The sequence below is a fragment of the Hyaena hyaena genome, unplaced genomic scaffold (genome assembly GCF_003009895.1).
Source record: "Hyaena hyaena isolate Hyena2069 unplaced genomic scaffold, ASM300989v1 scaffold_131, whole genome shotgun sequence".
Lineage (NCBI taxonomy): Eukaryota > Metazoa > Chordata > Mammalia > Carnivora > Hyaenidae > Hyaena > Hyaena hyaena.
The window spans coordinates 1,143,198-1,157,697 of record NW_024080761.1 but is presented as its reverse complement, the minus strand read 5'-3'; the positions used below and the strand labels follow the sequence as shown (position 1 = coordinate 1,157,697).

The following is a 14,500-nucleotide window of genomic DNA, read 5'->3' as shown; positions in this document are numbered from 1 at the left end:
AAAAAAAAAATAAAACTAGCAGTGCCGGGGGGCCTGGGGGGCTCAGTCGGTTGAGCGGCCGACTCGATTTTGGCTCACGTCATGCTCCCAAGGTCGTGGGATCGAGCCCCACATGGGGCTGCATGCTGAACGCGGAGCCTGTTTGGGATTCCCCCTCTCTCTCTTTCTCTCTCTGCCCCTCCCCCACTCTCTCTAAAATAAAGAAACATTTAAAAACCTAGCAGTGCCCTGGCACCCTTTACTCCTTCACTCTGAATTTTCCTCCATAGCATTTACCTGCTCCTGACAGGAGCCTATTGCTTTGTTTTTGTCATCCCCACGAAAAAATGAGTGTCGAGGGGCAAAAGCTTTGCCTGCTTCCCTCTCTCCTGTATCCCCAGAGACTGGAAAAGGGGCCAACACGTAGAAGGTTCTTGATAAATATCTATTAGATAAAGAAAGCGGAAAATGGGCGAGTATTTCCTGAGCACCTGTTATCTACTGGTGAACTAGGTAAACGGCAGCCCTACCCTCAAGGTGCTCGTATTCTAGTGGGAGAAAAGGAGGAGATGTCACACTAGTTCCACAGTTCACGCGCCGCAGAGCCAAAGTGCATAGTGCCGTGCAAGCCTGCGGCAAGGGCAAGGTGCTGACCTTGTCCGGGAGACGGCGATGGCTCCCGTGTGGAAGACAGGATTGGGCTGAGATCCACAGGATGAAGAGGGGCAGCCAGGTAAAGAGGGCAGGGGAAAGAGTCCTGCCCAGCAGAGGGACTGGTCTGAGCAAAAGCCCTGGGAAAGAAGGAGGGTGGCGTGAGGCTTGGCGGAACCAGGGTGGTTGCCATGAGGAACATTCAGGGAGATGAGGGTGGACCGCCAGCAAGCCAGGTCACTCCAGAGCTTGAGGGCCAAAGCTTGTTCTCACCCGCGGGGCAGTGGGAGCCACCCGATCCGCCCACGGGAGGAAAGGGTTAACAAAACCTTTTCCTCTTTTGCATGAGAATTTGACCTTTGGTTAACTATCTAGCTCTGTTTCCTTGGAAACAGATAAACATATGTCCACTATGTTACTAGGCAACATTGCCGTGATAAAAATGACCCCTGAGGAAGAGGCTGGAATGATCCATATGGTAATTGATGAGAATTGGAGGTATCAGGAGTATGAACTCATGAGTAGCTTAATTTAGATGCAGAAGAGTACATATAGAAATGTTTGTAAATATGTGTGTGCACCCAGGTGAGTACACAGGTGTACCTGTCCTGTCTCTATCAGCTGCCTCTATCTCGTTCGCCAACGCCTCTATCTCGTTTGCCAACGTAAGGAACCAGGGAGAGACAGCTGATGCTGGGCCTGGAAGAAGACATATACAAGATGAGCAGAGAGTGCCTTAGAGTGCCAGGAAGGAATACAATACAAAGAAAAACAAAAAACAACAAACAAAAAATACCCACACACACAATACATAAACATACACACACACTCACACACAATGATGGGGTGTGTCAAGGGGTACAGGGAGCAGCTGAAAGAGCTTTCGAAAGCTGAACAATCTTGATCAAATAAAATAAAGTACTATTGGATGATAAACGTAGAGTATGACAAATGAGAAAAGGGGAAGAAGTGATCCATCTCCCACACAAAATTTCAAAGGTGTAGATACTCCACCCCCAAGGAGGGGGAACATAAGTCCCCAGTTAAGTGTAGGCTGAGCATGGTGGCTTTTGGGGAGCACAGTAGGAAGAGAGTGTAACTTTACAGGGGAGAAGCACGACACACTGACTACCTCGGCCACATGTTCAAGGTCAACATCAACAAATCGCGTTGCTGGCGTGTACCCTTGATTGAATGTCAACAGAATGGCCCTTTACCTCTGCGTTCTTCCTCCCATGACCCACAACCCCAGTCTACTTATGAGAGGCACATCAGACAAATCACAATTGAGGGACGTTCTACAAAACGCCCCACCACTTCTCAGAACTGTGAAGGTCATCAAAAACAAGGAACACCTGAGAAACTGTCACAGCCAAGAGCAGCCTAAAGAGACAGGTAGTGTGGTTTCCCTAGTGGTATCCTGGACAGAAAATGGACACTAGGTAAACACCAAGGAACTCTGAGTAAGCGTGGACATTAGCTAATAATAATGTATTGGTTCATTAATTGTAATAAATGTCCCATATTGGCTCCCATGAGGCATGAAGCTTTTAAGTCAGGATGGCTCCTGCTCTCACTGTTGGGATCTCATCTCCTGGTACCTGTGCTTTAGTCTGCCGGGTTGGCAGCAAGGACCCCCATGGAGAGAAGTGCCTGGTGCTGGCATTCATTGAGTGCCTTGCCAGCAAGCTAAGGTTCCTGTCCTATATCCTTCAGAGTAGGTCAACGTCAAGTGTGGCTCAGGGTCTTCTGTTGCATCTGAGTGTGTAGCTGAACCTGAGAATACCCCTTTTGCCCACTGCAGTGAGTGATCAGCCAGAGAGTGCTGTGATCAGATCTGCATTTTAAGAACGTTCTCTCTTTGGCGGCTCCCAGGTGCAAGGGGACAAGAGAGAAAACAGAGACCCTTCAGGAGGTTATTGTGGTCGTGTTGACGTGCCACAAAGTTTTCAGTTAGTTTCCTGTTTGTGCATCTATCCGGTGATACTGAGTCTGAGAAAGCACGAGAGTTCTTCTAGAACATTAGAGGATCACTTAATCTAGAATTTTTCAAAGGGTAATGGTGCATAACATGATTTTAGGTGTTCCGTAGATAAATATGTTTTAGTTACATGTTGCCGTGTAACAAACCATGCCAAAACGTAACAGCCGAATAGAAAATCACCATATATTTGCTCAGTTTCGCAGCTTGGGCTGGGCTCGGCAGGGACAGCTCAATCCTGCTCTCCATGGTGTTGGCTGGAGTGGTCCAGACAGCTGGGAGCTGGCCGGAAACACTCAGACATAAGCATGTATGTGGGACTTGGTTCTCCCCGTCAGGTGTCAATCAGCCGGATTTTTCTGTTCTCTTCCACACGGTCAGTAGGTAATTAGCTAGGGCTTCCTCACACAATGGTGGTCTCAAGGTGGTCAGAGATTTGATATGGCCCTCGACTTTCCCCCGCAGACAGAAGAAGCTGTTAGAGCTTCTTGAAGCTGAAGGTTGGAACAGGCCCACGGTCACTTCTACTACATTCTGTTGCTTTAGTGCAGGTCACAGTCTAGGCCAGATTCAAGGGGAAGGGGTCCTCTTGGAGTAAGGATTCCATTTCCCAGCCTCCCTTGCAGTTAGATGTGACCAAGTGGACAGTAAGCCATTAGACTATCAGAGAGGTAGTGTGTTGGCAAAATGCATTGGGGGGGGGCGGGGGTATTGAGAGAGAGCATGCACACATGTGAGAGCGGGGGAGGAGCCGAAGGGGAGAGAAGCAGAGAGAGAGAGGGAGAGAATCTTAAGCAGGCTTCATGCCCAGCGCAGAGTCTGACACCGGCCTTGATCTCACAACCTGAGCCCAAATCAAGAGTCAGACACTTAACTGAGCCACCCAGGCGCTCCATGTGTTAAGTGTTCTTAAAGGAAGTGGGTATGCCCTCCTTCTTCTCTTTTGTTGTTCCTGCTGCCAGGATGGAGACCTGATACCTGGGGCTTATGCAGCCATCTTGCACCATGAGGTAGAAGCCCGTTAGGATAGAGGAGAAACAAAACTGAAGGAACCTGGATCCCAGATGATCATGGAACAACCAGCCTGGGAGAGTTCCCCAAACTTGTATTTGTGAGAGAAATAAACTCCTATCTTATATAAACACTATCAGATGGGATTTTCTGTCGTTCAGAGGAACTATTCCTCTCTAATACAGTTGGTTTAAAGACAAATACAGTATAAATAAATCACTGTGGAGGTAGCAGGCAAAAATTGAGAAGAAAGTGCATGAGTGGCTGAAGTTTGAAAAAAATACCGATCCAAGTGAGAAAACTCTGGAAACAGCCTGTAGTGCGTCTGGGGGGAGATATGAAAGAATAACCCAGGTAAGATTGAGGTTTTGCTGGGAGGAAGGAGGAAGGAAAAGTGTTCCTGGAAGATATAATAACATTTAACAGACGCAGAGATAATCGTAATGAATTACTTGTGTGTTTGACAAATGGTTACATAACCCTCCCCAAATGCCAGACACTGTTCTAAGTGCTTTACAAATATGAACCCACTTAATCACCTTAACCACCTTATCACATAGATGCTATTATCCTCCATGTTACAGTGAGGAAACTGAAGCCCAGAGAAGTTGATTACTTGCCCACAGACCCACAGACCTTGAACTCAAATCCAAACCTCAACTCAGTGCTCATAACCGCTGTGCTGGGTCCCATCAGAATTTATTTTTTTAATGTTTTATTTATTTCTAGGAGAGAGAGAGAGAGACAGCATGAGCAGGGGAGGGTCAGAGAGAGAGGGAGTCACAGACTGAAACAGGCTCCAGGCTCTGAGCTGGCAGTCAGCACAGAGCCCGACGTGGGGCTCGAACCCATGAACCGCGAGATCATGACCCAAGCGAAAGTCGGACGCTTAACCGACTAAGCCACCCAGGCGCCCCCCCATCAGAACATTATCCCCGTTTTTACGTTTGGAACAATTCGCCGAGTGCCGAAGAGAAAAGAGATGGTCTGCGGTCACGCTGAGGGTTTGTAGAAGTACAACCAGAACCGAGGGCCTCTGACCTCCGTATTGATCTGGGGATCTCAGACAGACTTCAAGTTCCAGGGCTGATCGGCCATGACCTACGGTCCCCCACAGCATTCACTTTTGTCAATCTCTGGCCACCCTGCTGAGTTCTGGTGTTTGGGTTTGTTCACGTGTTTTATATTTAGCCTCTAGTACCAACCTCACCTGGTTTTCCTGGAACTCAGATGCTTGTATGGAGTGGCTCTGATTTCACGGTAATGGGACACTGTTCAGGGATTGGAGGAAATGAGGTGGTGGCCGTGTAGGGGGGGAGTCCACACCCCCCTCCCACACACACCCCTCTTCAGCCAGCTCTGCCTCTCCACCTGATCAGTCTGAAGCTCCTGGTCTTGGGGAGTGAAAAACCTGGATGCTGTGATTTCTCCCTACCCTGAAGAGAAAAAAGAAGGGGAATGGAGGCTCATATCCCCAGGCTCTGCAAAAGTAAGCCCCTCCACCTGGCAACTCGGACGGAGACCTCGTCTTCTCTCATCCACGCGCCATTCTCCCCAGGCCGGCACAGGCTCCCGGCCCCGGAGGTACTGGGTTAGCTGTATTTAAAGCACCTGCTTGGGGGAGAGTGGGCCCAGGAAGAAAGGAAGTGGAGCCTCAGTGGAGCACCTCCTGCGTGCCACCAGTCCCCGAGCTGGGTCACGTTCCCTGGTCCCAGGACAGCTTAGAGCTGGAGCTCAGTCACCGGGGGAGGGAACCGGAGCTCGGAACAATCAGACAACTTGCCTCGGAGTCTCATCCAAGGCCAGCCTGGGTCAAGGTCAAGGGACTTTCTTCCCACTGTCCCATTCTGCTTCACCAGAGTCTCCACCACCTCATCGGGGGCAGGGGCCACACTCCCCTGACCTAGGAGGTAGGGATGTAGGATGGTGTACTGGACACCCGGGCACGGGACAGGTGTGTGTCAGGCACTTGTATACCAGGGGGCTAGTATACCCTGCACAGGACACTCTGTGCCCAGGTGTGCTCAGAAAGAGGTGCACGTGACTCAAGTGGTCGGGTGCTCGCGTGTGCTTGCCTGGTGGAATGGGGGCGTGGAGGGCTTGTGGGCTGTCACAGTGCAGACGCTTCTCTCTGCTAAACTCCCACCTCATTTGGATTTTGAAAATTGGGGATGAAGACAAAGGTGCCTAGGATACACGAAAGGACAGCCCCAAAGGGTGAGTAGGGGTCGGGCCCTAGGGGTCAGGCCTGGAGGAAGAGCTAAATGGTATCTTCGAGCCCACCTGCCCCACCCAAGAGCTGGGGATAACTGCTCATGTACCTCGGGGCAGGTCATCTCGTATTCTTGCCTCTCAAGCTCCCTCTCTGCCCAGTGAGCATCAAAGACACCCTCCCTCCACTATGGCCTTCCCAGAGGAGCCGAGCAGGTCATGAACGAGAAAACATGTGTAAGGAAATAAAATATATGGGGGGGAGGGGAGATTATGGAAAGGACCTGGCGAGGGAAACCAAGGGCCTGGCTCCTGCTGTTATATTTTTAGGACACTGGCTTGACTCCTGTAATAAAGAGACCCCAAATAATCGTGGCTTCAATAAAACAGAACTGAATTCTCTCTCATGTTAAAGTATACTTCACAGTTAAGGCTGGCTGGTGGCTTCTCCAATCACAAGAGACCCAGGTTCCTTCCATCTTGTTGCTCTGCCATCTTCTACCTTGTGGTCCAAGATGGCTGCTCCACCTTCAGCCCTTCCGCCCACTGACTATGTCCAATCTGAGGGAGGAGGACCAGGGGACGGGGCAGGAACCTTCCTCCGCCTTCTTTTTAAGGCACAACCCAGAAATTGCACATTTCAGTTCCCTTCATATCCCATCAGCCAGGATTTAATCACGTGGCCACAGTTACCTGCCAGGGAATCTTGGAATGGAGTCTTTTGCTGTGTGTGAATGGAAGAAGGGATATTGAGGGACACCTTGCTTTGCCACAGCTGCCGACTTGTGTGGCCAATTCACATCTGCAGGGGAGCACCATTTCTTCATCTTCAAATTCATTCACTCATTCATTCATTCATTCATCCATTCATTCAATATCTGTCTATGTCTGTGTCTATAGCTACATCTGTATCTATGTCTATTTGTATGTCTATATCTATATCTAATTTATATCTCTCTGTAGATCTATATCTGTATCTATATCTATGCCATTCTTGTAGTATAGAAAACAATTTTTGAACAACCTGATTGCTAATGGGTCTTCTTATAAGCCCCAGAGTCTGGTGCAAGGTCTTTCTTGATCGCCACTAAATACCCACAATGCCCAGTGTAGGGTTTGGCTCACGGAGGCCCTGTTATTAGCTGCCTGTGGATGACAAATGGATGGCCATTCTGGCTTTTGTATTCAGTGAAGACATTTCCCCCCACTCAGGGATGTAAGCTTTACCCTTTGCAGGCCTCCTGGCTCTACCAAACGTATCCCTGTGTGCCAAGCCTTGCAGAGCCTGTGAAGTAAAATGTGCTAGGAACCTGAATCTTGAGGGTGGGATTTAAAATCGGTGAAAGTGCATCAAAACAAGGTAACCATGAGAAATGGCTTTCCAGGGTAATCAGGCATCCATGCTAAAGGCCAAGGACAGAGTGTGAGATTCTAAGGGCCGAGTGCTCCTATTCATACCACTACTGTGTCAGGCAGAGAACCTACGAGGCCTGCCCAGGGGGACAGCACATGGCTTGGCTTGAGCCCCTGCACGACCCCCCACTACTTTGAGACATCAAGCAAGACCCTCCCATGCAGGTCAGGGAGGACAGGTTCTAGTTCCCACCCGGTTGCTTACCTGCTAGGTTGATCCTAGGAAATTCCATGCCTCTTTGAGCCTCAGTTTCCTCATCTATAAAAGAGGTTAATAATAGGATCTATCTATTACCAACTATGAAGTGCAGATAACAATGGTACCTACGTTATAGGCAGAAGGTCACTTAGCATCTCAGTAATTTAAAAAAAATTTTTAATGTTTATTTATTCTTGAGAGAGAGAGAAAAAAAAAAGCATGAGCAGGGGAGGGGCAGAGAGAGGGAGACACAGAATCCAAAGCAGGCTCCAGGTTCTGAGCCATCAGCACAGAGCCTGACGCAGGGCTCGAACCCACGAAACGTGAGATCATGACCTGAGCTGAAGTCGGACGCTCAACCAAGTGAGCCACCCAGGCGCCCCACTGTTTTGAATCTCATTATACCTAAGATGGAAAGGATGAGGTCCAAGTTCATATACAAAGTTTAGTAGAGCTGGGGTTAGAACCCAGGTGTCCTGGCTTCCTATATGACCCCCCTTTTCCTGCCTGGTGCATCTCATGCTTGCAAGGAGCCCCAGGTCCCTCCTCCAAGCCAGTGGAGCTCCTCCCCTTTCCTCAGTATCCAGGCTGTGCTTCCCCACTCCGCTGAACGCCAGCTTGGAAGAATTCTGTGCAGTACTTTCCTTGTACGGAGTTGGCCCAGCGCGCCTCCCTAGGCCCTGTACTCACTCCCCTAGCTCTGTTTTCTGGGACTACTCTGAAGGTGCACTCTTTTTTTCTTTGATTTATACACATTTGCTTTCATTTTTACTTCTACAAATTCTATTTAGTTCTTTTTTGAACCCACCTCTTTTTACTGTTTACTTATTTTTAATGTTTATTTATTTAAGGTTTGTTTATTCGGCTCATGACCTGAGGCAAAATCAGGAGTTGGACACTTAACCAACTGAGCCACCCAGGTGCCCTGAACCTGCCTTTTTATAAGAAAAATTTTGTTTAATGTTTATTTCTGAGAGAGAGATATAGAGTGTGAGTGGGGGAGGGGCAGAGAGTGAAAGAGACAGAGAGACAGAGTCTGAAACAAGCTCCCCCCCACATGGGGCTCAAACCCACCAACCGTGAGATCATGACCTGAGCTGAAGTTGGATGCTTAACCGACTGAGCCACCCAGGCACCCTCTGAATCTGCCTTTTTCATCGTGCTTTTTCCTTATGTTTTTATTCTTTCTTGTACGAAGTTAACTCTTTTCAAAATACTTTGTTGTTACCTTCATCTGGAGTTTCTCAGAAAAGAGGGGCCTAAGCCTGCTGTGGATGGCGTCTACTGACTCTCACTTACGGTTAATGGTTTCCTTGTGCATCTCACAATTCCAAATTCTGAAGTCCTCTGTAGGGAAGCTTTGTGGACAGATTGTGCAGCCTGGGTTGAGGGCAAGTCCCTCTGAAATGGGTTGAGTTTTGCTGGTCCCCTTAGCTCTTTATCTGGGACCACAGTGTTAGTTCTTCGTTTGGGGTACCTTGTTCATGTGGATAGAATAAACTATTAAACTCTATGTGGGAATAGATCCTGTTTATTTCCATCATAATATTAATTTGATTACTGTGTTTTCCATCCATGATGACATGCTCCAGGATATCTGATTCGGGGACACATCCCCAGAGCCAAGAGCAGAACTTGGCACATAGTAGGCACTCAGTAAGTGTTTGTTGAAAGAAACAACTGAAGTATACCCACTTCACAGTGTGTTGTGAAGAATAAACGGTGTGTCTGTTGGCCTGGGTTTGCCCAATTAAAAAGGAGGTTTTATTGTCTCACATGAGAGGCAGATGCTGTTGGTGATTCTGTGACTCAGTGGTTTCTAATGTCTCCACAATTTTTTCGATCTCTGCCTTAGGTTGCAAGGGGATTGCCAAGCTCCAGGCATCACATCCACATTCCAGGATGAAGGACTGGGAAGAAAGCAGGAGTCCAAGGGGAGCTTCACTGACATTTTTTTCCTGTATCAGGAAGGTAAGTTTTCCTAGAAGTCTAACGCAAATGTCTGCTTTGATCTCCTTTTCTAGAAATGGGTGGTAAAGACACCCCAGAAGCAAGGGGACCCGGGAAGTGAAGATTTTCCTTTTTCTAGACTCTCTGGAGAGCTGAGGAAGGAGGGAGGGCATTAGGGACACAGATGCATTATCTGCCCCATGTGGGATCAGTACATGTAAACCACTTAGAGCAAATCAAGCCTTCAGAAAGAGGCACCTAGTTTCATCATTATTAATTAATAATTAATAAAATATTAATAATTGTTATCATTTAAAGCTCTATAGTCACTGTGATCCTGTTGGCATCAGACCTAGGATTCTGGATCCACTGGGCACTGGTGCCCATACCCCAGTGGCCTCTCTCCCTCCCTCCTTATACTGTTCAGAGCACTGAAGCCCTTTAAAAAAAAAAAAACAACTACACTTTCCAACGTAAGCCACTCCCTGCTCTCATTAACTCTATCCTCAGTGACTTAGGCAGCCCCTGCTCCTTGCCTGAAGCAGGTAGGAGATCACACAGATCAAAGGCCCCTCGGGCCCATCACCAGGTCAGTGTCAAGGTCTCCTCCAAGGACGCTGAGATGAAGACAGCAGAGGAGCCAACCCCAAGCCTTGGGCAGACCCTGGAGTGGCTGAGAAAGGAGCTGGTAAGACCTTGCATGTCTTTGTACCTGACAACTTTGCCCGTATCTTCCCAGGTTCCCTGCGCCCCCTTCCTAGGGCCCCTTGTCTGGGGCAGAAGCCCCAACCAGGGCATAGGCCACTCAGGCTCCCCTCTGATACCAGCCGTGAAGTGCATAATCGCTGTCCCAGGTGCTGGCGTAAGTAGGTCGTGGCCTACATAGGAGGAGGCCGTGGGTGCAGTGCTGGCCAGACTGGCCTTAGAATTACACCGAGTCCTGGGAGTGTGCCCAGCCCTGCTGCTGTGTGCCTCTAGCAAGTGGCTTTACTTCCGTGAGCCTCAGTCTCCTTACCATTAAAATGAGAGGACAATAGTAGCGACATTGCAGGGGTTACTGTCACAGTCTGGTAAGGAAACGGGTGTGATTCACTTAGTGTCTGCTTGGCTAGCACAATCCTCCCCCGGGTGGACGCAGAGCACACCCAGTGTCCTCACCCGGGCCCTCTAGAGAGCAGAAACCCACACGAGGAGGCGCAGCCCAGAGTGGTGAGAGCGAGGGAAATAGGGGGAGGTGGCAAAGAGCGATGCCATGGGAGGCGATGCACTGTGTCGCTAAGCAGGCCACCACTTTGGAAGGAACCTCAAGAGGCAGCCGGCTCCTCTGCAGGATGCAGGAGTTAAAGGGGATCTGCACCCTGGGGGAGAGAGGGGGAGAGGTGGAACTCGACCTGCCCGGCTCCCTCCTGTCTCCTGTTTCCTGTGGGTAAAAGTCCACCCTGTGGGCATTACCCCTCCTGAATTTATGGATTATGTTACTTGGTTCCTTCATGGCGGCTCAGGAAGCCAGGCCTTATGCCCCTCTGCGTGCTGTTTTATCCAAGTCCAAAACCAGGGGTATGCCCCCAAACGCATGGGGACACCAGCCAAGAGAGAGAAAGAAGGGGTTTGAGGAATCTCAGAAGGCACCCAAGGTTTGGATCCCAATAGGCCAGCTTTTCAGTCAGGGGAGAGACAGGTGGGATTGTCCAAAAATGACCTTTCTCGGCTGCCAGGTGACAGACGAGCTGGGACCCAACCCTGTCCTCACCCCCAGTGAGAGAGGTTGACCCAGGAGGGCTTCTCATGGGACCATGGGACTCCATCAGTGGGAGCTGCAGCTTCTCACAATCCCCAGAGATCCCGAGGCTGGGCAGGGGCCTTCTCCATGCTCCTCTAAACCTTGGGCACCCACACTGAGTCTGTTTGGTGCCTGAACCCAAAGGTCCATTTTCCATCTGATAAGGCACCTCTCTCTCTCACCACGTAAACAGGAAAACCAAACAGGGCTGGAGGAAGCCCACCTAGGGCACAGCCTCCCCGGCCCAAGCACCTCCCTCCACATGATGCCAAGAGATAGGAACCTTGAGTCTCCACCTGCTGATCCCAGTCTTGTAAATTGCCCAGTCGAGCCCATTTTATCCTCTGTCATGTGGATTTACATAACTCCATATCGACACCTCTGGAGCCCAGCCAAGAGGCTCCACTTGACCACCAGGGAAGGATCAGCATTGGACAGTGACTTGAGGCAGCAGAGAGAACAAACTGGTAACACCCAGGGCTCTCCCTCCTTCCATGGCCCTGACGTGATGGGGATCCCAGAAGCCCCAAACATCTGGTGAGATCTAAAAGAGGGGAGACAACTATAGCCATCTTGTGACCAAGCAAACCAGTCTGATGACTAAGGGGCATTCATTTCAGAGGCAGGAAAGACTTTCAGCCCACAGGACGTCTCACCCTGTGAATGGGACTCCTCTCTCCTGTTGAAGCCAGTTTGCTCAGGGTTTCCGGCCCTCAAGTCCAAAGGCATTGAGTCTACCACCTCCCTTAACACTTGCTTCCATGCTGCATGCCTCTGGGAGCTGGTGCTAAAGGTTGGATGATAACGTGTAGGAGGAAAACCCTAAAATTAAGAAAACACAGACTTCAGGTTTCCCCCAACATTAAAGGGGTGGCCCTGCTACCACTCACATTGCAGCCTGGGGAGCCCCCGTGTTCTCGGGCGGTGATTTTCCCTTTATCCACTCTGTTGGTACTACTACTGCTCGCCTGTAGGAAATAGGCTTTAAATTCACATTTGTGACGTAATTAATTTTGTCATGAAAACAAAATACTATCCTAATGGAGAAATAATGTTTTTTTATATATATTTATTTGTTTTTGAGAGAGAGACAGAGAGCAAGTGGGGGAGGGGCAGAGAGAGGGAGACACAGAATCCGAAACAGTCTGCAGCTCCGAGCTGTCAGCACAGAGTCCGACACAGGACTTGAACTCATGGACTGTGAGATCATGACCTGAGCCGAAGTCGGGCGCTTAACCGACTGAGCCACCCAGGCAACCCGAAATAGTGTTAATAATCATCTCTTGGAGAGACAGACAGACGGACAGACAGACAGAAGGGACGCCATTCCCAGTGGTGCCTTTTGGGGGAGCAGACTGAATTGCAGCATGGGGTGGGATGACTCCAGGGAAACTTTTCACCACATGCCCCTTTGTAGCTTTGCAATCTTGTATTGCGTGTAAACATTACCTGGTCAGAAAAGTGAAGTTTTAACATCTTATTATGTGAGTTACACTGACCAGCGATGACAGAATGAGAAACCCAAACTGAGAAATGCTAAGTGTTTACTTAATGCATTAAAAAAAAAGAAAGAAAGAAAGAAAGAAACAATTGTAGGGGCACCTGGGTGGATTGGTTGGTAGGGCGACTAACTTCAGCTCAGGTCATGATCTCACGGTTCGTGAGTTTGAGTCCCGCGTCAGGCTCCATGTTGGAAGTGCAGAGCCTGCTTGGGATCTTCTCTCTCTGCCTCTCTCCCACTCGTGCTCTCTCTCTTTCTCTCTCTCTCTCTCTCAAAATAAATACAACTTAAAAAAAATAGTAAGCTTATTACAATAGAAAACTGCTGGATTCTCTTATCCGCTTATGCATGCAATCAGATCCCACATCACACGTCATGTAGCTTCTGGAAAATTCCACTATATGTTCATAACAAGATGGAAGTGAAAGGGCCAATCGTGTCTTACTATTGTAGTGAAAGTAGTTTTGACCTCCCTGACCCCCTGAAAGGGTTTTTGGGATCCAAGGGTTCCCTGGACCTTACATTGAGAATCGCTGTTCTGAAGGTCTCCTGCCCACCTGCAGAGTTTACTCCACCTTGTTTTCATTCGAAGTCACTTTCCCTTCAGTACCTATAGAGTGCTTTGTCTGTTGCAGTGAGGATTAAAGCATAGAGCAGGGCTGTTAATAAGAATAGCTTTCAACACTGGTGGTGGTGATGATGATGATGATGATGATGATGATGATCACAGAGCCTGGTAGTTGTGTATGTTGTATTCTAGAGCCTGGGCTAACTCATCCAGTCCTCCTAAGAGCCTTGCAAGGTAAATAATTGACTTTCCACCTTGCAGATGAAGAAACTGAGGCTTTGGCGGACAGGGTTTCTGTGAGGTTGTGGGTTTGTGTCCAGTGAGACAGTGAGGGGAACGGGCTTTCTGGGGACTGCCGGGCACCCCTCACCCTCATTCTCTCTCCTAGGCTGAGATGCAGGTTCAAGACCAGAGGCTCCTGCTCACCCTGAGGCACCTTCACAGTGTCCTGGAGGAGCTGCGCGCTGAGAGCGCTCACTGGGAGGATGCCAGGTCCAGCAGAGGGACGTCCCCCATCAGAGCTCGAGCAGGCTCCGAAAGCAGGGGCCGCCACCCCAGCTCCTCTAAGGGGCTGGCCCAGCTCCTCCAAGGGGCAGACAGCCGGCGAAGCTCCCTCCCTTGACCAGCTTGCCCAGGACTGAGTCCGGGCTTGAACTCTCCCCTCTGTTTGTCCAAGCTTCTGACTGTGATGTTGATGGGGCAGAGCACTGGAACGGGAGTCAAGGAGCCAGGGCTCTGGGTTCCTCTCTGCCCTCATCTGCTATGCGTCCCTAAATCCATCACTCAACTTGTCTGTGCCACCGGTTCCTTTTCAGTTGCCTCATCGGGGGGTTTTTGTAGGGCACAAATAAGGTGTCACGTGTGAACATGCTTTGAAATCACAAGCAGTAATCCTGCCCTTGGGCATTTCTCACAGGGTGATTGTCAAGACAAAGAAAGAGTTCAATGTGTGCAGAAGGTGTCTGGTGTTGCATGGTGAAAATTAGAGCCACCCCCACCCCCACCCCACAGTGACTCCATAGTTGTTTTCTGTCTTCCCAGAAGGCCTTCCCATTCCTCCCTCCAAAAGCAAAAGGCCCAGTCACCACTCTGGCCACAGGGCTTGGCATGTGAGCAAGCCTGGCCAATAATAATTCATAACCACCCTAATAACATGATTGGCCCAACAGGGGGCATGTGACTCAACAGAGCCAATCACAGCCCTTCTCTGGGATCGCTCTCTGAACGTTCTTTCCACTGCACTTGCAAAGCAGGGG

At 49.5% G+C, this 14,500-nt stretch overlaps 1 protein-coding gene across 1 annotated transcript; it reads left to right on the top strand.

Moving 5' to 3' along the window:
* Positions 1–5,545: 5,545 nt before the first annotated feature.
* Positions 5,546–13,866, top strand: CUNH20orf202 (chromosome unknown C20orf202 homolog). The gene is made up of 3 exons (XM_039237713.1): positions 5,546–5,576; positions 9,941–10,083; positions 13,633–13,866. Exons 1-3 carry the CDS (start codon positions 5,546–5,548, stop codon positions 13,864–13,866), a joined length of 408 nt encoding a protein of 135 aa, XP_039093644.1.
* The last annotated feature ends 634 nt before the right edge of the window (positions 13,867–14,500 follow it).